Raw genomic sequence first — 23,672 nt, 5'->3', positions numbered from 1 at the left:
CCCAGCGGCGGCCCGCTGCCGCTCACTGGGAACTGGGCAGGCACTTCCTGCCGAGGGCGTGGGCTGGCCTCTGGCCTCGCCCCTGTCCCCGCCCTGCAGGGGTGGCTTCTTGGCTGGAGCCGTGACACTGGCCTCTGCTCCCAGGGTTGCCCTGGCCCTGGGATGGGCTCCAACTCCCCAGTAGTTGGCGTGTGCTCTGAAATAGGGCCATTTGTGAGGCCACCCGTGCCCTTCGAGATGTCCTGAGCCCTCCTGCTGGGGACACATGCCTCTGGTTTGGAGACCTTCAACCCTGTGGGCCCCTCTGGTGAGGGAAGAGAGCCTCGGGCTGGGGCAGGCCAGGTGCGGGCCCTTCCAACACCCCCCGGGGGCTTGGGTCTGCCCCCACAGGGAGCCAGGGCTCCCCTGCAACTGGCCCCCGCTTGGCCCTGGGCCCGCCCCATCTGTTCTCCATTGCAGCCTGAGTCTGTAAGATTAAAACAAATGATAAAAAGAAAACTTGTAAGACAGCTTATACCATCCCTGCTCCGCACCTCCCCATGGCTCCCCAGCCCCCTCCCAGTACAGGCCACTGTGCCCACCAGGGGCTGCAGCGCCCACCACAGCTGTGGCGCCCTCTTCCTGGGTCCTGCCTGCCCCCACCCCCACCTCCTGTCACCTGCCACTCTCCCCTCATTCCTCTCCAGCCACATCAGCCACCTCACCAGGCAAATTCGGGCCCCAGGGCCTTTGCATCAGCCATTCCTGCTGACAGGGATGCTCTGACTTCCCCCTTTGTGCCTCAGCCTCCTGACCCATAACATGGAGTGAGCAGGAGTGGCCTCGTGGGGCTGTGGGGGAGACTCGATCAGACACATCACACACCGAACTGAAGGGTAGGCTTTGTCCCTGCTGTGTTCCAACGCATGACCTGGGAGGTGGGGCGCAGGGCTGGGCCCCCAGCACCAGAGCCCTGATGGCTCCAAGGCCCACTCCGGGCTCAGCGGGGGCTCCTGTGAGGGGCCCTCAGGCTCTGCTCCCCAACCAAGTGCCCTCCCACTTGGCAGCAGGGCTCCCCACACAGCCTTTCCCTAGTGGGGCTTCCAGCCGCCCGGCCGACCTCAGGGCCTGTGCACAGCCCCCACTGGACAGGGAGGGAGGGTGGGGAAGCCAACCGCACGCCAGGCCTCCCCGCCCACCTTCTAGCCGATGGGGGCAAAGGCGAGGGTGTGGGCTGGCGGGGTGAGTGTGCCCAGGGTCTCTGGGGGGGCGGGGAAGTGAGGCTGGACCTGAATAAGCATGTCACTGCTGGCTGGCTGTGGTGGGGCTTCCTCAGCCACGGCCCCTCCCACCGGCCTGGCTCCGTCCTGCCCAAATGGCTCAGAACCCCAGCAGAGTGGGGCCAAGGATTTGGGGCTTTTCTGTCTCAAGCAGAAGACTGGGCCTTCTAAGGGGTCTTTCCCACCACCACCAGCCGCCCCGCAGACCACTGGCCTGGGGTCTCCTGCGGGGGCCTGGGAGCCTGGAATCAACCTTGCAGGGGAGGGGTGGCGCCAGGACCTGGGGGGTAAGGTCTTCCCCAGCTCTTGCTTCTCCTGCCCTTTCCCCTCCCTTCCCTCCCCCGGCTTCCTCCAGAACACGTGTTTCTAATCCCCACTCAGGCCCCTCTTCCCTCCCCAGCTCGTTTCCTCTCCAAGCCGTTCATCCCTGCATGTGGAACTCATTAGGAGACCCTCAGGGCTTGTAACCCAACTCCAGCCTGGGCGTGGGGAGGGGCCCTCTCCACAGCCCCCATTTAGAGGGCGGTGCGGGGATGGGGGACACCCTGTGTGGCCCCTGTGTGGCCCCTGTGTGGCCCTGTGCAGCCGCATGCTGGAGAACGGGAGTCCAGCATGGCCAGAGCTGGCTGAGGCTGGCGGGGCGGCGGGCTCGGCTCCCTCCTCCCCAGCCTGCTCCCTGGCATCCACTCCGCCACAGAAGCCTCCCCGGGAGCCAGGCTGGGAGCCCTGCAGATCCCACAGAGCGGCACAGCAGACCTCGGGGCACCTGGAGTGCCTCAGGGGCCCTGAGCTGCGACCTTGACGGCCCCCAGCTTTCCACCTGAAACCCCGGGGCAGAGAAGAGAATGTGGTGTGGGTGGCTACTGGGCAACATGAGGCGGTCTTTTCCCTAGAAGGACATGCACAGGGCACGGTCCCGTGAGCTGGTTGTGGAGGTCATGTAAGGAACTGATGCTGCGGTCGGTCGCAGAGTCTGGGAAGGGCCAGGTTAACAAAGCAAAGCCAGCGGTGTGCCCGCGGGCCTTGTCAGGGCCTTGAACGCAGTCCCGGGCAGGGCAGCTGGAGCCGCAGACTTCACCAACCTTCCCGGGCATCTGGCCACACAGGAGCCTTTTCCTGGAGGTGTGCCTGGCGGGCCCTCCAGAGCCCACTTAGGACAACTCTGCAGCGAGAGCCCCCAGGAGGCAGGAGGCCTGGGCCCACACGGCCTCCTGGGAAAGGCCCACCGAGGTCGGAGCAGGCGCTGTTCCGGCTGGGGCTGAGCAGAGGGTGGGGACTGAAGGGGTGACGACTAAGGAAGGGTGGGCAGGAGGCAGCAGGGGCTGAGGGGTGGAGACGTGCCGGAGCCACACCAGGGCGCTGGCAACCGATTTCCTCCCTACCCTTCCTCGTGGGAGGGCAGCTGGGTGGGTGGCCAGGTGTGGGCACAGAGGCAGAGCCTTGCCCACAGGATGGGACCTGCGTGGGCAGGCCCTGGGTGTCGGGAGAGTCCACGGCACTGCCCCCACCACGAGATCCTCAGGACAGGGCCACCACCGGCTCTAGGTTCAGAAACGCAGCTGTCTCCTGTCTCCATCCCCCACACTCTGTGGCTTTCCCATGGGGTGGGGGTCACCGCCTGCCCCCAGGGCCTTCTCCCCACTTTCCAGGCACAAGGGCTGTTTCCTCTCGGCTCACCAGAGTCTTGCTCGATACACCGCACCCACTTCATCATAAGTGGAAACTGAGCCCCCGAGGCGGGAGGCTGGTGATTGAGTCAATGTTAGAGCCAGGTCTCCCAGTCAAGCTGCCCAATCTTCACCCCGCTGCCCCCATATCTTACCTATGCCCTGCCTGCCCCAACACGTGGGGGAAACTTTGCCCCACATGTCCCCGAAAGTGCCCCCATCCGCCACGGATGAAAATAATACTACCAAGACATGATCTGCTCGGGGAGGAAAGGTGGTCGGTCTCACAGGAAAAGGACCAAGAGCCCCTTCCTCAAGGACTTTTATTAGGTTTGGAACGCACAGAAACACAGGTGAAGCTCATCAATCAATGTCAGGCGGCAAGGATCAAACAGTGGATAGCATTTCAAAGAAATCTGAGGGCTTAATCTGAGTCAGTGTCTGTCAGGTAAGGAGGTTGCAGAACCTTTGGGAGACATACTCATTTCCTGCTCAGACCCTTATCATATGAATGAAAGCACTCAGTAAACCAGGCTTCACAGGACTTTGTGAATTCTTTCTTATGCCTGATCACCCCAGATCCCACTCTAGCCTGCAGAGGGATGCACCGCCTTCCCCATCATAGGTTTTTAGGCTTAAGTGGGTTAGAGCCAGGAAGTGCTTCTCCCAGGTGGAAATGGAGACTCAGGCTATGTCAGAATAGCCAGTGGGGGGTGAGGGTCCATCACCTGCTCTTTGCTGCAGCCCCCCAAGTCCTTCCTTGAGGGCCTCCCAAGTGATTGTGTCTGGCTTAGATTGCCCCCCCTCTGAGGGGTCATACCCGTCATTGACTAGCCCACCAAGTGTTGGGGGCAGAGATGGATGAAGCAGAAGCAGCGCTCCTGCCAGGAAGACAAGCTTCGTCTCCTTGTGACTCAGTCCAGAGGTCACTCACTCAGCCTTATCCATGGAGGGCGGTTACAACTCCTGAAACCAGGCAGAGCGGTTCCCAACACCAACACACATGTCGTGCTCATACCCTGGGCATCTGAGGGCTACAGCGGACTATCCAGCTGTGCCCAGGTCAGTACGCAGCAGGTGGTCAGCACTTGGCCTTGAGCCAGGCCAAGCAGCGCATGGTGGTTGGGGCCCCATGCCCAGCACCTTAGGCCAAAGAGCTCCTCCCCCTTCCAGTTCCAGTGTAGACCCTGTCGACTGCCTTGCACCCCAGGAGTTAGGTGGGCAGAAGGTGTTGCCCCACTCTGTGGATGGGGAGTCTGGGGCACCTCCAGGGGCCACCTGGTTCCGCGGTAGGCAGCAGACTGTGTCCCCCACTCTGCTGGGGCTCCACTTCCTGCGGTGCCGTGGCCGGGGACTCCAGCCGGTACCCCAGCCGGTGTTGGTGGACCAGGCCCGGTGCTTCTGGGGAAGCTGCGGAGGCTCCTGAGAAGATTTCTAGGGAGGGCTCTGGCACACCTCACCCCCACCACCCCAGGCTCGGCACCGCCCCTTGGGCGCAGGCCAGAGGCTGTCCCATGTGGAGGTGGGGTCAGGACAGAGCTGCCTCCTGACAGGAGAATATAGACGCCATGGCTGAGGTGGGGCAAAGGGACGGGGACCTCAGGCAGAGCTGGCCCCTGGTCCACCCAATCCCCACCTCAGGGGGCTGCTGGATGCCCTGAGACTCAGAGGCCATTGGAGCCCCTCTCTCTCCCAGGAGACCCTTCTCTTTGTGGGAACAAGTCTCCAAGGTCTTGGGGCATGTGCCTCTATGGCAGGAATAGGTCTGGGCAGGGCCAGGCCAGGAAGGAGAATCCCCAGACTGTTTCCTGCCACCAGGCTCGCCTGCCTGGGAACTGACACGCCGCCCGTCCAGTGCCAGGCAGGTGCGAACAGCTGAGCCTGTATAGGCTGGCCCCGGGCCCACCACCTGCAGCGGGGCTGGGCGCTGAGGCCTCAATCTAGCAACCTCGTGCCTAGACCAGGCCAGCTGGCTCCCAGGACACTTCCCCAGCCTCATCGTGGTCACATCATTACTGTCACTGTCACCATCAGTGCCTCGTAGGAGGGATTCCTGAAAGACAGGGCTGTGTGGGCCGATGGGGAAAGGATCAGACAGGCCTGGGCAGCAGGCAGAAGCTAATGAGGCAATTAGGCCTGGCAGCTACAGAGAGACTTACCAGCACCCGCCTCTCGGCACCCCCGCAGCAGAGCCAGCCCAGGCCTCTGGCACATCCGCCCGCCAGGCGCCCCAGGAATTCCCAGCCTTCTTCTTCCACCCGCCCAGCCTCACAGGTCGGACCGGCTGTGCAGTTCAGAGCCTGCCGCAGCTGGCCCCCCTAACTCCCAACCTGCAGGCTGGCTGGGCAAAGCCAGACCTGGGGTCCCCTTCTCCCGACCCCACCACAGCTCCTTACCTTTTCCCTGGTGGGGCCGGCTTGCCTGGGATGCCCTCCTGCGTCCCACCCCTGCCCCAACCACCAAGCCTCCAGGCCCTTCCTGGCAGAGGCGGCCTCAGAAGGATCAGAAGCTCGGAGCAGGAGGCCAAGGGTGATCTGGTGGCCAGATGGGCAGGCAGCTAAGGACACCCGCTCCCCGCCCAAAGCCCCACCTTCAGTCCTTCAGAGCCCCATGTGGGCTCATGGGGTGCTGGCCAGAAGGCCTGCAGTGTCCTAAGAGGGAGGGGACATCACCTAGATAAATATTCTGGGGAGGTGATATGAGCAAAGGGCTCTGGCCCTCACCTGCGGCTTGGGGGCAGGGAACTGGCCTACCTGCACTTACCTGGATCCTTTCTGCCTTCACTCCACCTTCCTCTGAGCCCCACAGAAATCTCCTAGGGGCTGTCGATCAGCCTCTCCTGGCCCTCCGAGGCCTCAGTGCTAGCAAAAGGGGCTCCCAGCCGAGTCGGAGCCTCCCACCCAGTGCAGCCCCCCGCCCTGCCGGGTGGTAGTGTGCAGGACTGGGCCCCAGACTTGCTTGGGCCTCAGGGACCCCTGAGGATCAGCAGCTCCTGGACAGGGGAGGGGAGCCCTCGCTGAACCAGAAACAGCGGCCTACCTACCGTGTGAGGCCGGGATGAGACATGGGGGGAGACCTCTGGCAACAGCGAACATCGCTGCTGGAGAGGGCGGGTCATGCAGGGTCGGCAAGGCCCAGGTGGGGACGCAGTGAGAGGCTGCGGGCACCACCCCTGAGGCAGGGAGAGCCCACGGAGGTGTAAGTCACACGCTGGACACATGCTGACTGCCGGAGTCTGGAAAGAGGCCAGTTCCGGTTTTGGCTGGGCCACTTCCCAGGTGCCTGCTCTGGCTCTGGGGCACGGTGTGTTTGGGGAAGGACAAAGAGGCAGAGGAGAGAGCTGGGAGAGGAAGATTCCGGGAGAGGAGCCAGTGTGTGCAAAGACCCTGAAGAGACAGCAGGGAGGACATCGGAGGGGTGGGGCTGGGGGACCACTCAGGGGAGGAACAGGGCCAGGTCCCCAAGAGCCACACTGGCCACAGAGGGGGACTCCATGCCGGAACCGTGGGAGGCTTTGGCGCAGGGGAGGGCCAGGGCCGATTCACATTCTCACAGACCCCTGGAGCTGGGGTTGGGGGCAGGGGACTGTTGTATGGAGTGGTGAGCTGAAAGGAGGCTGGGGAGATGGCTGAGGAGCAGGGGAGAGGGCCTGGCCTGGTCAGGAGGCAGAGAGAAGATGGACTGAAACTGGGTCCTGCAAAGGGTCAGGCAGACGGGTGCGGAAAGGGCATTTGACAGTGCCTAAGCTGGGCACAAGTGGCCCCTTGTGTGGGGGGAGTGGCTGCCCGCGCCTCTGGTGTGTTCCCCTGCGTTGGTGGCCCCCGCTGCCCCGGGCATGGGGACAGCTGGTAGAACAGCAGCTCCCTGTGGACTGTGCTTGGACCTCCTCCTGCAAGAGTCCGGGCCCCAGCCCCTTGTCACAGCTTGATTTGTAACCACGAGCCTCAGTTTCCCGTTCATCAAATGGGTTGACATCCCTCCCAGGGCTGATGGGAAGCCCTGACGGGGCCGGAAGGGAGCGTGAACTGAGCCTGGGCAGTCCAGAGCCTCTGGTGGGAAGTTCATGGCGGGCAGCCCCAGGCAGGGCCGCCCACCCTCCCCCAGACCACTCCTTCCACTTGCTTGTGTTTATGTTTCCTTCCCATCACCTGGGCCACCATGACTCAGCCCAGCCCAGTGGGTGAGTGAGTAACTGGCTGGGGCTGGAGCCAGGCCCTCAGAACAGACATTTCCCTTCTCAGGCCTCAGCTTTCCCATCTGTGGAACAGACAAGCCCTGCTCTTTTCGCCTCGCTGGGGAAACAGGGCAAAGGCAGGACTGAGCATGTGAAAACGGCAGCGCAGCGCGTGACCCTTGTGCCAGGACGGAAGCCAGGCCCACCTGCTCTCAGTCCCAAGCCAGCCCTGAGCAGAGCTGGGAAGGCGTGCTGGTCCCTGACGACCAACCCAGCAGACTCCCATCTCTCCTGTTTACTTATTATCTTTTAAATTTCTGTTTTTAAAATCTATTGATTTGAGAGAGAGGGAAATGTGAACTTGCTGTTCCACTTATCGATGCATTCATTCATCGGTGGATTCTTGTATGTGCCCTGACTGGGGATCGAACCTGAGACCTTGGCATATTGGTACAATGCCCCAGCCAACTGAACTATGCGGCCAGGGCTCCCCCATCCCTCTTAGGGGAACCCCTACCAACAGGAGCATGGAACGGAGGGAGAGTGGGGTAGTAAGGAAGGCCTTGACCCTCCCCAGACTCCTGCAGGCTGAACTGCCCTGAGGTGGGTAGAGGGGGCACCTGGGGACCCACGGGGGAGGATCAGGAGAAGGAGCGACTCAGCTGAGGTCAGGCAGGGCAGTCCTTCTGGGGTGGGAGAAGCTAGTTCCAGAGGGTGGGGGCAGGGAATGAGGAAGTGCTGTGTCTGGGGCGAGGAGGAGGCAGCAGGAGAAGGTCCGGTGCAGTGAGCTAGGGGCGAGCGTAAAGGAGCCACAGCTGGTCTGGCTACGAACTGAGGCCGTAGGGAACAGGTCTGATGATTGAGGTCCGAAGCCCCTGGTCTACCACAGCCAGTCACTGGTCAGGCCTGCTTCAAAGGGTTTTGAAGCCAGAACTTGGCTCAGTGAGAAAGTGCTGTGATTGACTAGTAATGTCTGCCAGGGACAAAGCACCACAGCCTAGTGAACATTAGCCCTGTTTTCCATGTTCTATTTTCTATTTTTAGGCTGGCCCCAGTGGGCTGGGTATGTGGCTGGGAGAGTGGCTGCAGGGACCCATGAGGGGACGTTGGCCAAGGGCCTGCTGCCGCCACCCCGTGGGGAGATGGGGGAAGGAGGAATTATGTCGGCCCTCTGAGGTCCCACTCACTGCCCTACACATTGCCTGGCCTGGGGCAGGTGCTCGGGAAAGGCCTGAACACCAGTGGAGGGAGGCTGTCTTCCTCTCCCTCTACCTTCTCTGGTACCTGTGGAGAGTTCCCAGATCTCCCAGGCCCTGGCTGCCATCCTGCCGGGGCTTGTTCTCTGATGTTTCTGGGTGTGACCCTGTCTGCCACTTGCTCCGCAGGACCCCATCTCCCTGTTCTTCCGCCCCATGCACCTGGGCAGCACATGGAGAGGATGAACAGGCACATGGCTCCCTGGCACCCAGGCTGGCAACAGCTTCCCCATGCCATACGGCCACTCCCCAGAGCCTGGCAGCTCCACTGTGTTTCACCCAGAGCTTGTCACCCTGAGACCCCAACACCAGCTAATAGGGCGGAGTGAGCCCGGGAGGGCGGGGGAAGGGGAGCATGGCTCCTGCCTGTCAATAACCACCCTCTGTGGGCACGCCTCCAGAGAGAGCAGCAAGTGCCCAGACACACGGGGTCTGTGCGCATGCACCTATGTGCTGTGCATTTCCACCCTTGAGCACAGCTCTGTGTCTGTGTGTTTCTGTCTACCCGCACATGTCTGCAAGCACCTATGGAGAGACAGGTAGGTCTATGTATTGTGTGTGTCCTCACGTGTGTGTATGGGTGTGTACAGCCAGGGCTCCTGTTCAGGGCAGAGGACACATCAGGCCTTCCACAGTCCACCTGGCCTTTCTCAGATATCACCTGTTCTGACTGCAACCCAGGCAAGCACCTCACCAAAGGGCAGGAAAGAAGCTGTCCCAAGGTTCAGGAGCAAGAAGAATGATTCCTGGTCTGGGCCTGGAGCAGGGCTCTGATGACGTCTCCCCCAGCAAGGTGCAGCTGCCCTGGGCAGAGGCTGGCACCACAGGCTGCAGGGCTCGGCCTGCCCCAGCCCCTGCTCTGCACTCATGGTGGGATGGGAAATAGACTCCTACTGGGCACCTGCCTTCCTGGAAGCTGACACCCTAAGTTTGTGGTAGTATCTCAGCACAGACGGGCAGGGAACTGACAACCCTCCTCCTCTCCTCTTCCTCGGGCAAACGCCACTCAAAACATGGTGGCCCATCTCTAAGAAGTCCCCGGACACCAGCGGGAAAAGGAAAGTCTGCTTCTACTCTTTTTGTGACATAGCTGCTGGGTCACTAAACCACGTAGACACGTGCATGGGGGTGCAGCCCAGTTCACATCTGCTCGGTCCACATCAAATGTCCCACCATCACGGCCACACCTCACCCTGCAGGGACAGCCCCTTCTGGTGGTTCCAGGGCTGGATGTGTGCAGACAGGGAGGGCCACTCCTAACAGGCCTCTGGGTTTGAGCCTGGCTCCTGGGTGAGCCAGGAGGAAACAGATGGCAGGACGGGGAAGGGGCCTGCTGAGCAGGCTCCTCTCCTAGTGGCTGCAGGTGAGAAAGGGTCTGAACCCCCCCACCCCCCTGCAGGAAAGACCACAATCCTGAAAAGGGGGCGTGTCTTTGACCCCAAGGCCCCACGGGGCCCCAGGTTCCCTCATCCAGCATCCTGGAGGGAGGCTCACCATTGCAGGGCAAGGCCCTGGGCAGGAACAGCACTAGCCTCTTGCTGTCTGACCACAGGCAGGTTCCTGCTGTGCTCTAGGCCATGTAAGTCAGAGGGTTCTGTGCCCACCCCAGACCCCGGGCCCCACACACCTAAGGGTGGCTTTCCATGGTCTATTTTACGCATTGTGTCTAGCTGTTTAAGGCTGCAGGAAGGGTTTCACTTGGAACCGCAGGAGATGGGGGCCAGGCTGAGTGCAGAGTGGAGACCAGAGAGCCGCCCCAGCTCACTCGAAGGTGGCAGGGAATCCTTTCCCCTCTCCGGGTATGTGGTTCTTCCTATGTGTGGGGGAGGGGACTGTGGGGGTGCAGGGGAGATTCCAGTTCCGTTGTGCCCCAGCTAGTGAGAGCAGTGGCCAGCTCCTGAGGAAGGATTCCCTGGCCAGCAGGCTCTCTCCCCTGGGGGCGGGGGAAGGTGGGGGGGTTGCTGCTCATGCCTCTTCTTTGAGTACTGCCTCCCTCCCTGACAACCAGCTCCTGGGCTGCCAGCCAAGGGGTCTAGCCTCGGAAAGGCCCCCTCCTAAATCGCAAGGTTCGTGATGGATTGGCTGGGGGCTGTCCAGGCCAGCACTCTCCTACACCTGGGCCACCGACGCCCAGAGAGGTGAGGACCACAGAGCGGGACAGCAAGTGGCAGTGCAGACCCTGGGTCTGGGCCCCTCACCCCTGCAAGCTCTTTCCACGGGTCCCAGGACCCCAGGGACCTAGGCTCTGCCCAGCATCGCCGGGATGCTGTGGTCTTTCTGGGGCTGTGACGGCGGGAGAGACCCCTGCTTCTTTGTGATCCAGCCCTGTGGCCCGGGATGGAACGCTTCAGGTAGACTGTTCTTTGCAGGGAACACGGCTGTCCGGGAGCGGAACTCATCCAGGGCCGCCCTTCTCTGTGCCTTCGGGTCCGCAGAAAGCTCAAGCCCCCCGTGTTGCAGGGACCCCATTCCCTCCAGAGGGAGGTGGAGACGAGGTGTTGGTGAGCCGACTAGCCTTGAGCAGAGTGGGAGGGGTAAGCCCGAAGGAAGTGGGGGCCCTTTGCCGAACAGGGGACGGACTAGACCAACCACCGAGTCCAGCCGCTACCTTCCAGCCTCTGCAAAAAAGCGCGGCAGGCTCTGCGCACGCGCGCCGCTCTAGTCCAGCCGCTTTGTTCCAGCGCTACCTGAGGCTCCATTCACCTCCTCTGCCCCGCCCGCTAGAGAGCGGCTACGGAGACCCAGCCCATTCCCGAGCTGGGTGGAACCCGAGGCGAGCCCCGCCCCCTCCTTTACACTCTTCTTCGGCCGTAATTGGCCATCTGCGCCGCGCACTCCCGCCTATCTCGAAAGCTGATTGGTGCTTTGGGAAGGAGGTAGGAGAAAGAGAGTTGACTGTAAAGGGGAGCTCCTCTGCCCTCCCGCCCCTGTGGAAAAGTCACGTGGCGCTTCACTCCGCGTCTGTCACCACCCAGCTTGAAAAGCTTTCTTAAAGAGCTCCCTCTCTCCTCCCAGGGCTGGTCCTTTCCAGGATTTCTCCACCCCTGCCCACTGTGGGTGGCACGGGCCTGGGCCGTCCTACTCTGCCAGTCGCCCGGGTGCTGATTTCCGATCAGGCTAGGTGGGGTGAGACCTCTCACACAGGTCTCGAAGCCCGTAGCCGTCACAAGCACACTGCAGTCACCTGAAATAGTGACCGCCTAAACACAGTGCTTGGCACGTAGTAAATGGTCAATTTCCTTTTGTTGAATGAACACGCTGAGAAAAATGAATGAATGGGGTGACAGGTAGGAAGAGGGGAGGTGGGCTCAGCGTGACCGCCCAGTCCTCGTGGAACTCTGCTTCTCTTAATGAATGTGGCGAGGGGAGGTCAGGCTCAGAACACTCCCTGTAGCGCCGTTAGAGTCGAGCGACCTAACAGGTTATAGGAGACCCGGGAGGGCGTCTTGACCCGGCCCTCTAGGCGGGTCATATTCAGTTCCAGGAGAGGCGAGACCGCGGCGGCACTGAGTCGGGGCGAAGGCCCGGGCAAACGGGGTCGGGAGCGCGCCCTCGTTTCCCGTGGGGAGGGACGGCGGAAGCGCGGCTCCTTTAAGCCGGGGCGCCGGCCCCGCAGCCCCGCCCCCTGGAGGACGCCTCAGCGCGCGGCTGCCCGAGCCGCCGTTTAATTGGGGCTGTCAGGCCGCGGCGCGCGCGGAGGGCCGGGCGGGACGGAGGCCGGGAGGCCGGGGCGGCGGGTACGCAGCTCGGCGGGAGGCGGGCGCCCGGAGACGCGGCTGGGGCCCGCGCGGCCGGGGCACTGTCCCTGGACAGGGCTGCCCGGCCCCGGCCCCGGGCCACCCGCACTCCCCATGAAAAACCAGCTCCGCGGCCCCCCAGCGCGGGCGCACATGTCGGCCTCGGGGACGTCGGCGGCTGGGGACACCGGGGCGGGGTCCGAGCCCGGTGCGGGGTCTGGCGCGGGCACCGGGACAGGCACAACGACGGGTGCGGGAGCCATGCCGTGCAAGAGCGCCGAGTGGCTGCAGGAGGAGCTGGAGGTGCGGGGCGGCGCGTCCCTGCTGCTGCTTGACTGCCGGCCGCACGAGCTCTTCGAGTCGTCGCACATCGAGACGGCCATCAACCTGGCCATCCCGGGCCTCATGCTGCGCCGCCTGCGCAAGGGCAACCTGCCCATCCGCTCCATCATCCCTAACCACGCCGACAAGGAGCGCTTCGCCACGCGCTGCAAGGCGGCCACCGTGCTGCTCTACGACGAGGCCACGGCCGAGTGGCAACCAGAGCCTGGCGCTCCCGCCTCAGTGCTTGGCCTGCTCCTGCAAAAGCTGCGCGACGACGGCTGCCAGGCCTACTACCTCCAAGGTGAGGGCAGCACTGAGACCCCGTCCTGGATTAGGGATCCTCTGCGGCTCCCGACGCCTCTGCGAGAGGCCGCTTTCTGTCCGCGCGCCCAGCCTGTCCCTTAGGCGCCACGTCGCCCCCGGCCCACATCCGCCTCTCCCGGGAGCCCTGCCGCAGAGGTTTATCCCGGTCGGGGACCCCCTCTGCATCCCTTTCCGGGTACGATTCCAGAGGGCTGAACAAACTTTTCCCCTTCTGGGCTTTCCTTTTTAACTGTTGCTGGCGCCATGGCAGCGCTCAGCTTCCAGCTGAGCCCCTCAGAGGAGGGAGGGGCCCCTCCTAGGGCACCACCCCCCAAAGGCGACAGGGCACCCAAGTCCAGCTCCTCCAGCCTGGAATGCACGTCCCTGAAAGTCCAGGGTTCAGACAGGATCCTTTCTCAGCACCACCCCCAGGGCATAGGGACTGTTTGAGTTGGGGGACTCTGAGCATTCCCGCATGTATCTCCCTGGTTGGGGATCATCGCCTTTTGGAGGCATGTGGGCCTGGCTGTGAGTAGTATCCTTTGCTCCAGCCCTGGTTTCCCCGGGCCCTGTCCCCAGCCTACTGCTTAGAGCTTGCAAAAGGGGGAGGCAACACTGGGGGGGGGGGTCGAGTGGCTGCAGCCGGTGTTTCCAATTAACATTCCAAAATGGCCTCTCGCTGGCAGCGGGGCGGGCAGGGAAGGGAGGGGCAGGGAGGGGAGGCCTGCGGCACCCTCGGGCGCAGGGCCCATGCTTTGCTGCAAGGCATTCCCCACTTCTTGTCCCTGTAAAGCCCCCAGTGGCCCTCCTACTCCGTGAGTCCCAGGCTTGGAGGGGGAGTCTTGGGTTCTAAGTGGGGGGAATTCTGTGAAGCTGGGGCCTCTTTTATGAACCTGTCCCTGCTGGCTGGGGGAAAGGACCAGCCAATACTCTCACTCTGCTCTTCCTGACTCTGGTTGAGGGTGGGGGACAAGCTGTGGACTCCCGGTCAGGAGGCCATGCCTTCTCTGTCTCTGACCCAGACACACCTCTGGCCTCTGCAGTCTCATCTGTAACAGAGGTTTGCAAACCCACAGGTGCTGGCCTGCGGTGGGATTGTCTGCCTTCCTTTATCACTGAGCCATTATTGGGCACCCCTGGGTGCCAGCTGCACAAAGAAGCTGCGGCAGAGGAATAAGCTAGAGCTTGTCCTCAAGCGCCCTGAGGGCAGTGCTGTGGCTGGGCCCTGAAACCTCATGAGTAATGGCCTGGAGCTCAGGCACGTGACTTCACCTCCTGGGGCCTCAGCTTTCACATCTGTGAAGTGGGTCATTGGATAGATGGGGAGAAAATGGAGAAGGTGCACATGTAATGTACATGGTGTGGCCCATGTTGATGGTTATGGTGCTTGACACTCGGACCCATGGCCACCGTCAGTCTATGGCAGCCCGTTTGGGCCTGGGGCATGGGCCGGTGGCATCAGCAGCCCCTCACCCAGGCCCTGTCTTGCCCCGGCCACAGGTGGTTTCAACAAGTTCCAGACAGAGTACTCAGAGCACTGCGAGACCAACGTGGACAGCTCGTCCTCGCCAAGCAGCTCACCGCCCACTTCCGTGCTGGGCCTGGGGGGCCTGCGCATCAGCTCGGACTGCTCAGATGGCGAGTCCGACCGAGAGCTACCCAGCAGTGCCACTGAGTCTGACGGCAGCCCAGTGCCGTCCAGCCAGCCAGCCTTCCCTGTCCAGATCCTGCCCTACCTCTACCTCGGCTGCGCCAAGGACTCCACCAACCTGGACGTGCTTGGCAAGTACGGCATCAAGTACATCCTCAATGTCACACCCAACCTGCCCAACGCCTTTGAGCACGGCGGCGAGTTCACCTACAAGCAGATCCCCATCTCTGACCACTGGAGCCAGAACCTCTCCCAGTTCTTCCCTGAGGCCATTAGCTTCATCGGTAGGTGTGGCTGTGCTCAGGGTGGGGTGGGTGGGCGTGTCCAGGTGTGTCGTCTTCACTTGACTGGGTACCTCTGGGCCTGTCAAGGCCTGTGTGCGCCCTGCATGTGCCAGCATGTGCCCATGGGTGTACCCGTGCTTGCTGTGAGTCACCAGGCCCTTGGGGTCGAGCAGTCAGCCCCCTGAGTCCTGGGCACGTTGTGGGCTCTACTGTCCAGCTTGGGTTTTCCCGGCTCTGCTGTTTGGGGCTGAGCAAGCTGGAACATCACAGCTCCCAGACCTCCCACGGGCCTTGCTGGCTCTGCATCACGCCTCAGCACACGTGTCTCTTCAGGATGGGCTGTCACGGAGCCCGTTTGGGCTTTACAGTGTACCTGAGGGGGCTGAAGTGTGGCCTGGAGCCAAAGGCCTACTCGAGACAGGCAGCTGTTGGAATGAGGGGCCCCAGAGTGCCTGGTGGGGCCCCAGATGGTCCCCACAGCCGGTGGCGCCTGTTCGGAGTGTAGGGGGGTGCAGAGAGGATGTAGGAGGAGGCTGAGGAAGGCCTCCCCCGGAGCAGCGAGTTCTGCTCTCTGGCTTAGAGCCCTCGGAGCCCCTCCAGCCCTGCCTCAGCTGACTCCGGCTTATCTCTGACCCCCCCACCCTGCTTCCTCCTCAGCCAGCTGGAGGCTCTTGGCCTGCAGGTCATCTTCCCTGGGCTCCCCTTTCACCCAGACGATAGGGAAGGGATACAGGGTGAATGGAGACCGTGGGTTCCTGGAGCCTGGTGTTTCTGCCCAGCCTCCGATGGCAGGGTGGCAGTGGCCAGGGCAGAATCTCCTGCTGGCAGTCCTGTTCCGCGGAGGGCGTTTTGGTGTCAGCTGGGCTGGGCTAGCTTTAATAACAGGAAGTGGGAGGCTTCGCTGCCTCATCCGCTTACTGGGAACCAAAACTAGGTGCCTGGCTGGGAGGGAGGAAGGAAGGAAGCCAAGGCTTGGGGGAGGGGCTGGGGCCAGGGCTGGGGCTGCTGGGAGCTTCCCAGTCCTGAGCAGGAGGACCCGGCCCCTGGGGCTGTGGCCTGCCTCAGTACTGTCCTCTCCCCCAGTGAGGGAGGGGAGTGGAGGGAGATCCCGGATCCCCCAGGGCTGAGCCTGGCTTGTGGGTGTCTTTATCCTTCTTGAAGACCCCTCTACACCTGGGATGGGGACAGAACAGGGTGTAAGGGCAGGGGGAACATTAGTCCCCAGTTGGCAAGTGGAGGACTTGAGGCCCACACATCATAGCACTCAGTGGGACCAGACCCAACACCAGCCCCCCACTGCTCAGCCACACCCTGAGAGAACTAAAAATAAAGCCAGAGGAAGCGGTTTTGCTTTGGATCACACGGGAGTGGGTTTGGGGGCCAGGCGTTGCTGTATCCTGATGTGTCATCACCAGGGGCTCGTTTCTACCACCCGCTTCTGCCCCAGATCTCAAGGTCAGACCACACAGTTCCACTTGAAGCCGCAACATCTGCCTTCCCCTGCTGGTCTCTCCCTGCTTAGTCCCTGAGTCTGGATGAAGCACCTACTGCATGCTAAGTCCTGGGTACCCTCCAGTGGGGACACAGGGGAGGCTCTGCCCGGCGCAGGCGTGAGCACCAGAGGAGGGACCATCTGAGAACCCATGGGTCAGTGTGTAGGAGTACACCAATTGAGTGCCAGCTGTATGCCTGGCTCCCAGAGGGCTCACAGGCAGGGAGGTGGGGACCTGGAGGGCCCAGGGCCACCTCTTGTTAATCCGTGTCCCTCTTGTAGCTGTGGCACAGAGGGAAGGAGAGATGACAAGATGGAGGTGTTGTGGGTCAGCCAGAGCTGTTGAGCTCTACTGTGTGCGAGGCAGAGATCTGGGGGGCCAGGCGGGGCAGGGTCGGCCAAATGGGGTGGGCCTCTGGGCCTGCTGGGGGGACCAGGAAGTGCGGGACTGGGCCCACTTAGGCACACCCCACTTGCGGCAGCCCTGGTGTGGCCCTCGTCCCAGGGCCCGGCTGCTCAGGAGCGGCACTGACTGCTGGGCAGGCCTGGCCATGTCCCCTTGGGGAGGGGGTGCCCGTGGGGCCCCAGGAGGATGAGCTCAGTCCCCACCCCCACATCATGAGCTGGCTATGGTGGGTGCCATGACTTAGGAGAACTGTGTGGCCTTGGGCTTGTCACTTTGCCTCTGTGTCCCTTTCCTCATTTATAAAATCAGCTTACGAGTCATGGTGCAGACGTCCTGAGAGGCTGCCAGGGACACCCTCAGCTCTCAGGCACACACCACCGTAGCAGCGTTAGGACTAGCAGTGGTCGTAGCTGTCACTCGGGTCCCTACAAGACCTCTGGGAATAGAGGGCCCATTCTGTAGATGAGTAGGTGGAAGCACAAGGATGTCCAATGACGGCACTAATGTGGGGTCTCCACAGTCATGCCCTTGACCTTCACTTCAGGGTGCTGTCCCACCCCTGTGGGGGACTTCACCAGGTCTCTCAGGAGTCAGGCAGCACCAGCCAGTGACCCGCCGCCATCTGTGTCCCAACCCTGCCCATGGTTCTTTAGAGGAGGTTCCTCCCTGACCCATGTGTCCCTGACCTGTGTGTTCCAGACGAGGCGCGCTCCAAGAAGTGCGGTGTCCTGGTGCACTGCCTGGCAGGCATCAGCCGCTCGGTGACCGTCACGGTGGCCTACCTGATGCAGAAGATGAACCTGTCACTCAATGATGCCTACGACTTTGTCAAGAGGAAAAAGTCCAACATCTCACCCAATTTCAACTTCATGGGGCAACTGCTGGACTTCGAGCGGACGCTGGGGCTGAGCAGCCCGTGTGACAACCACACCCCCAGTGAGCAGCTCTACTTCTCCACACCCACCAACCACAACCTGTTCCCACTCAACACCCTGGAGTCCACGTGAGGCCAGGGGCACGGGTGGGCAGGGGGCCGGGCCCTCGCAGGAGGCCTGAGGAACCCGGACATCGCCTGTGCCCAGGGGCCCAGGCTGACAGGCGGCTGGGCCGCCCCACCGTCCCAGGGCGGGCAGGCAGAGCCCACAGCCGGCCGCCCTGTGCGGGGCTCCGGAACGGCTCATCCCACCCCCGGGACTCTCCTTCCTGCTGATGCCCGGCCAGTCTGGCGGTTTTTTAAAGACCTCCACGGACCCGAGTTCACTTTTCCTTTTGGCAGGTGAACCCAAGCCTCCTGGAGCACAGACAGTGGTCACAGACAGTGGGCCTCTCAATCTTTTTTTTTTTTAATGAAAAGTGTTATTTTCAGGTGACATGCAACAGTGAATTGTATAAACCAGTATTTCATCCCTTTCTTGATCCTGAGAGAGAGAGAAGTGTTCTCAGTTCTGTTTTTCAAAAAGCAATTACTGTTGGGTTTTTTTTTGTTTGTTTGTTTCCTTTTTTTAATGGGAAAGACAAACCCGGTGTTGATCTTGACCAAATGCGTTTTGCACATGTGTGAAGCCTCTGTGTCTGCAGCAGGCCCTTCTCGGAGGGGTGGCCTGCACCATCTCCTCGTGGGACCTCTGTCGTGCCCAGTCTCCTGGCCCGGCACCGATGTGACCTGCAGTGGCCTGTGGTGACATCTGCAGGTTCTGCCAGGCAGGCCGGACGAGTGGTCTTTGCATTCTCCGCCCTGCCCAGCCCCTCCAGTGGTCCCTGCAGACTCCCCGCGGAGGAGTCGGGAGGCCCTGCAGCTGTCCTGCTGGCGCAGGGCCGCAGGGGGCTGTCAAGCAGCAGCGTTGGCCTTCTGGGCTCGGCCCTTCGGGGGCCCTTCTCTATACAAACCCACTACTTCTGTCTCTTTCTCTGTTTGTTTGTGACTGAGAGTGGAGACGCAGTGTCGGGGGAAGCTCCAGGGGTGGGGGTCCAGCCCTGACCCCCAAGTTTCTCTCCCTCGCCCTGGCTGTTTCTTTGGTTCTGCTGCCACTCCTGGCCCCCTCACCCAGTGGAAGCCTGCCCAGCCGTCCCGTCACCCATGCCTTCTGCCACCAGGACCTTCATCCCCATGCAAGCCCGGGGCAGGCTCAGAGGGCGAAAATGGACCTGCAAGAGGGTGTGAGGCTCTGTCCCCCGCAGCCTGCCGCCAACACCTACAGAACAAAGCCACGGACTCCGTTACCCTCCTCCAGTTGCGTTCCTTCTCCAGCCGCAGCTCTACCAGGCGTCAGGCCTGCGGGGCGGGCGCGGCCGGCCGGGCCCCTGCGCGAGCCGGCGCTCAGCACCGCTGCATCTTACCTCACGGGGTTGTTTTCAGGGATTCTTCCAGGCAGCGGGTCCACACCTTGCCACACTCGAGAAACCGACAAAAGCGTCCGTGCTGTACATGGTTCTCTTTCTCTCTCTTTTTTACTTTCAAAAAAAAAAAAAAAACCCAGAAAGATGCATCCGCTTTGTGTAAATGAGAGTATGCCAAGAGGGCGGCCAGTTTTGCTTTATGATGTGTTATGAAGGAAAATTTGTGACCCTGCTTATGTATACACACACACATATATATATATATATATCCCGGACCAGCAACGGGACTTTGTTTATATTGCAAATAAATATTATTTTTTCTTTAAAGTGAGTTGTGGTGTCCGCCGGGGGCCGGGATGCTGGGGCCCACATCCCAGCACCTGTTCTGTGTGAGGTGGTGCCAAGGGCCTGCCAGGCACCTGCTTTGACCGGTCAGAGGTGCCCACAGCCAGAGGAGCTGCCACCCCTCTTGGTGAAGCTGATGTGGGCGTTCCTCCGGCCCCCAGGCACGCCCAGCCAGGCCACCGGCTTTCTCTGTGGGCTCTGCTGATCGGTGGACAGGAGGAGCTTGGAGAGATTTCATGGACTGAGTTCTCAAGGACAAGCCCCTGCTCACTCAGAGGCACCGAAGGCTGGCTGCTTATACGTCGCCCAGCTCGGGCCCAGGCTGCCGCAGCACTCTGTGCCCCAGAACCCCCGGGACCTGACCTTCCACTGCTCCTGTGCACGGGTAGGGGTGCATATTCATCACCCTCTTCCCCCACCCCTGCAGCCTCTGGGACACCAGAGGGACATGGAACCTGGTCTGGGACAGGTCAGCCTGCTTTGCCCCTTTGGGGCAAGGTGGCCTCCAACAGCCCCCATCCTGAGCCTGTTTCCGTCTGTCAGTGGGGCCAGTTGCACACGCCCACCCAGTGCTTTCCGTGTTCACTTTCTGGTCGGCCTGGGCCTCCCAGGGGGAGCTGGCACCCAAGCGGCCCCTCTGGGGGCTCCTTGCCAGCCCTGGGAGGAGCAGGGAAGGGGCCTGGGGGTGTGAGGCCCCCAGGGGCTGGCAGCCCCGTGTCACAGACGGACTGGGAGGCTCCGGAGGGGCCTTTGGCTCCTTCATCTGTAGTTGGAATGAGTGACCCCAGTCAGGGACTGGGAGGCGTGGGTAGTTTCCCCGTCTCTGCCTCTCGCCTGACTTGATCCTTTCCTCGTGGCCAGCACCAGACTGGCCCCGGAGCGGCAGGTGAGTCAGTAGGCAGGGCTGGAAGGGTGAGGGCCCCCTGGCCCCTTTCCTGGGACTCGCTTGTTGAGCTGTCCAGGCTCTACCTTCTCTGTCCCTGCCCCTCTGCCTGGAGCTACCGGACCACACCAGCCACACCTCTGAGCACAGGAGGCAGGGAGAGGGAAGGGCGGTGAGCAAAGGGACCTAGGTCTGAGTCCCAGCCATGTGGTTGCCGGCCCCTCGCCCCTCCTGCTCAGAAGGGGGAGCCTGCTGTGCAGCCAGCAGGCCTGGGGGAGGAGGGGGTGCTTGCAGTGTTGGCAGAGGGGCCAGGGCTACTTCTGCTCTTGCGCTTCCTGAGGGCCCTGGTCCTTCTGTGCCAGGGGCAAGCAAGGGGGCGGGAGGCTGGGCAGGCAGAGACTGGGCCTTTGTTCCCTCTCACCGCCTTGGGCCAGGGCTGGGGAAGCCCTCCGGCGCCGGCTGGAGCTGAGCCTGGGCGGGCTGAGTAAGTGCCTGGCAGTGCCAGCGTGCCCCAGCACAGAAGGAGGGAGGCAGCCCCAGGAGTGAGGCCACCTTCACAGGGGCCTTGCCAGGCCGGGTGGCCTCTCTGACCCTCGGTGTCCTCACTGTAGAAACCTGCACCTCAGCCCTGTGCCTAGCTGCGGCTCTGGTCGAGTGGGAACAGAGGGCCAGGCTGTGGCTGGAGCTCACTGGGACCTGGGGCTAGGCCACACCTATTCCGGACTGCTGTTCTCTCCCTGGGGCCCAGCTTCTCACTTCTTCGGGGTCCCTCTGGTCTGGCTCATGGTCATCTCCGAGCTTGTGCCCCACTCCTTCTGGCTCTGCTGTTCCCCTGTGCAGCCCAGGACACCTCTGGCTGAGGCCACAGCCATTTCCGGTGCTGGCTGGGCCGGCCCAGGAGTGGGTGCGTGCCTGAGGGAAGCTCAGTGATGTCATGCTGGGGGGCAGGGTCCTCCCTCGTCCTCTGAGAAATGAATCAGGTGCCAAGCAGCGGTGACTAAGCCAGGTACAAGAAGGGGCTTGCAGCACTGCGGGCCAGTCACCTTGCAGGAGGTGATGAAAAGACCACAGAAGATGGGAACACTTCCTTGGGGCGGGCCTGTTTGGAGCCTGGGGGGCAGCCCTTAGGAGAGCCACCACCCCCGAGGCCCCTCCCAGAGCGCAAACACAGCCATCCCTCGTGAAGGGGCAGGTGGGGGCGGGCAGCGGCAGCAAGCCCGAGATGGCCCCGGCCCCTCCCTGGCTGCTGCCACTGCCTGGCACACTCAGGCCTGCCCTGACCCTGTCTGCGCTGGGCTGCCTGTCTGCATCTAGACAGGTGTGGGGGCAACAGCAGCCCCCGCACACAGCCCTTCACCAAAGCCTGATGGGGACCCAGGTGTGTCTGGAGGGAAGATGCCAACATAATCTCTGGGCACCCCAGGAGCCTGGGTAGCATGTTGGGGGGGGGTCTGCCCTTTGACACGTTTACCTTGCTTGTTCTGGGCCTCAGCTGGGCACAGCCCTCTCACTGCCCCCTAGAGGCCTGCCCGATCAGCCCACCCGACTCCCAGTACCCAGCAGACCTGAGTCCAGGGGGTGGTCAGAATCCTCCTGCTCCCCCAGCCCATGATGATGGGAAGAGCGAGGTGCAGAGGGGTGTCACAGGGTGAGACGGCAGAGTGAGGCTTCCCCACATCCTGTCTCCTCCATCAGGCTGGGCCCCTGCCTCAGTCCTGGGAAGGACCAGAGACACATGTGTGGCCATGCACTGCACCCACCCACACAGTGCCCTCATTTCTGAGACAGAACAAGCCCACACAGGTCTCCCAGGGACGGAGGAGCCACCAACCTCTGACTCCAGCCTCCCGTCTCCAGGGTGCAGCCTAAGTGAGGTCACCTCCCCCACAGCATGGCCGTGAAAGACCATCATCACCGAACTCCCGAGGGAAGATGGGCCCTCAGTCCCATTGTCTTTGGCTGGGCCAGGTGAGCCCTGACAGGCCACATGGAATGCTGGCCACCGCCAGAAATTTGCCCAGGCTCAGGCAGCCAGCCCTTCCCTGGAGCTGCCCCGCTGCACACACGCAGGGGCAGACACCTCCCCATCATCCCCTCGGCCCCTCCATGCCCATACTCTCTCCTCTGACCCGGATCCTGCCGCCCCTGCTGCAGGCAAAGGGGCAGCTGAAGCCCCTTCTCTGGGGCTGGACGGTCCAGGGAGAGCCAGGTCATGGTCCAGGGCACAGGGTTGGCTGAGTCTGGCTGTCACTCGAAAGATCCCCTGCTGTTACGTGGAGAATAGACTGAGGGGCAAGGGTGCAGGACAGGGGACAGTCAGGAGGCAAGGATGGTCCCTTCAGGTGGATGGTGAGTACTGGCCTCTGTGGCATGGGAGGGCCAGGAGAGATGAGGACCAGCAGGCCCAGAGCCTCTGGGAAGCGGGGCTTGTGGTGGGAGCAGAGGGCCCCAGCTTGCCTGACTCCCTGTGCGAAGGCCAGACACCAAGCCAAGGAGGACGGTGAGTCTTAGCCAGGGCCTGCGTGAGTTCAGGGTGGCGCCCTGGCCGCCGGTGAGGGAGTCCCCGCTCATCTGCCCCACCCCTCCTATGTACCCACGTGCCAAACACCCAGAGAGAAGCCAGACCACCACAGTCCTCCCTCCTCCCGGAGACTTTCCCAGGAGAGCAGAGCCCAGGTGTCCGCTCTCCGAACCTCGGTTTCCTCATCAGTGCAGTGGGATAAGAACTGTGGCTCCTACAGGAGGAAGAAGGAAGAAGCAGAGGCCTTGGGAGCGGGAATCCTGCTGATGCTCATTTAACTGTGACCGGCCCCTCTGTGGCCAGATGGCCATTGCCGCTTCGCCCCGTGAACTTAGACAAGCCTCCTCCCTCGTGCAGTCCTCAGGTTCCCCATTTGCACAGGCAAGAAGAGCGATGTCCCTGAGCAACGGCCCTGAGCAACCTGGCCCCCAGATGGAGGGCCTGGCTCTGTCGCAAGGGTTGGACAGCCTGGCATGGCGTAGCCCGGGAGCCAGTGCTGCCTGAGCGGAGGAGGCTGGGGTCAAGGGCTGGGGGCCTGGCTAGGGGTGGGGGCAGGCACGGCCCCCTGAGGACATTTGTCCTTGCATTGCCTGCCCAGGGAACTGCCCCGTAGGGGCCCTTGTTCTCGAGGCTCAGAGAAATTTAGAGCCCTGACAAGCCAGAGGCCCTCAGGCAAGCCCTGGCCCCTGGTCACAGTGGCGCCAGCTACCCTTCTATGCTGCTGGCCCCTGTCTGGGGACCGTCTGAGCATGAGTTCAAGGTGTCCTCCCAGGGCTGCCAACCAGGCCGGGCCCAGGTCTGCTCCCTCTCACTCTGTGTCTTTGCTCAGTCTTCCTCCACTGCTTGTCCCAAGTCCCCCACTAGCCCTCTGAATCCCTTAGCCCTGCCCTCCTTGCCCCCCGACCTAGGTGAGCCGGGAACTGAGGCTGTCTGGGGGCTGCTGCCCTTCTCTGGGGCAGGGGATGGGGCTCCTGGTCCGGGAGTGGCAGCAGCAAAGGCCTGTCATACTGTCCTCAGGTCCTGGAGGCAGGCC

The 23,672-nt window shown here is 62.3% G+C and overlaps 1 protein-coding gene across 1 annotated transcript; it reads left to right on the top strand.

Moving 5' to 3' along the window:
* Positions 1–12,035: 12,035 nt before the first annotated feature.
* Positions 12,036–19,217, top strand: DUSP7 (dual specificity phosphatase 7). The gene is made up of 3 exons (XM_037128577.2): positions 12,036–12,718; positions 14,221–14,655; positions 17,253–19,217. Exons 1-3 carry the CDS (start codon positions 12,208–12,210, stop codon positions 17,558–17,560), a joined length of 1,254 nt encoding a protein of 417 aa, XP_036984472.1. The 5' UTR covers positions 12,036–12,207; the 3' UTR covers positions 17,561–19,217.
* Positions 19,218–23,672: the final 4,455 nt, after the last annotated feature.

Source organism: Artibeus jamaicensis, unplaced genomic scaffold, assembly GCF_021234435.1.
Source record: "Artibeus jamaicensis isolate MK-2021 breed Jamaican fruit bat unplaced genomic scaffold, CSHL_Jam_final contig_519, whole genome shotgun sequence".
Taxonomy (NCBI): Eukaryota; Metazoa; Chordata; class Mammalia; order Chiroptera; family Phyllostomidae; genus Artibeus; species Artibeus jamaicensis.
The sequence above is the reverse complement of the archived record's forward strand: the minus strand, read 5'-3'. Positions and strand labels throughout refer to the sequence as shown.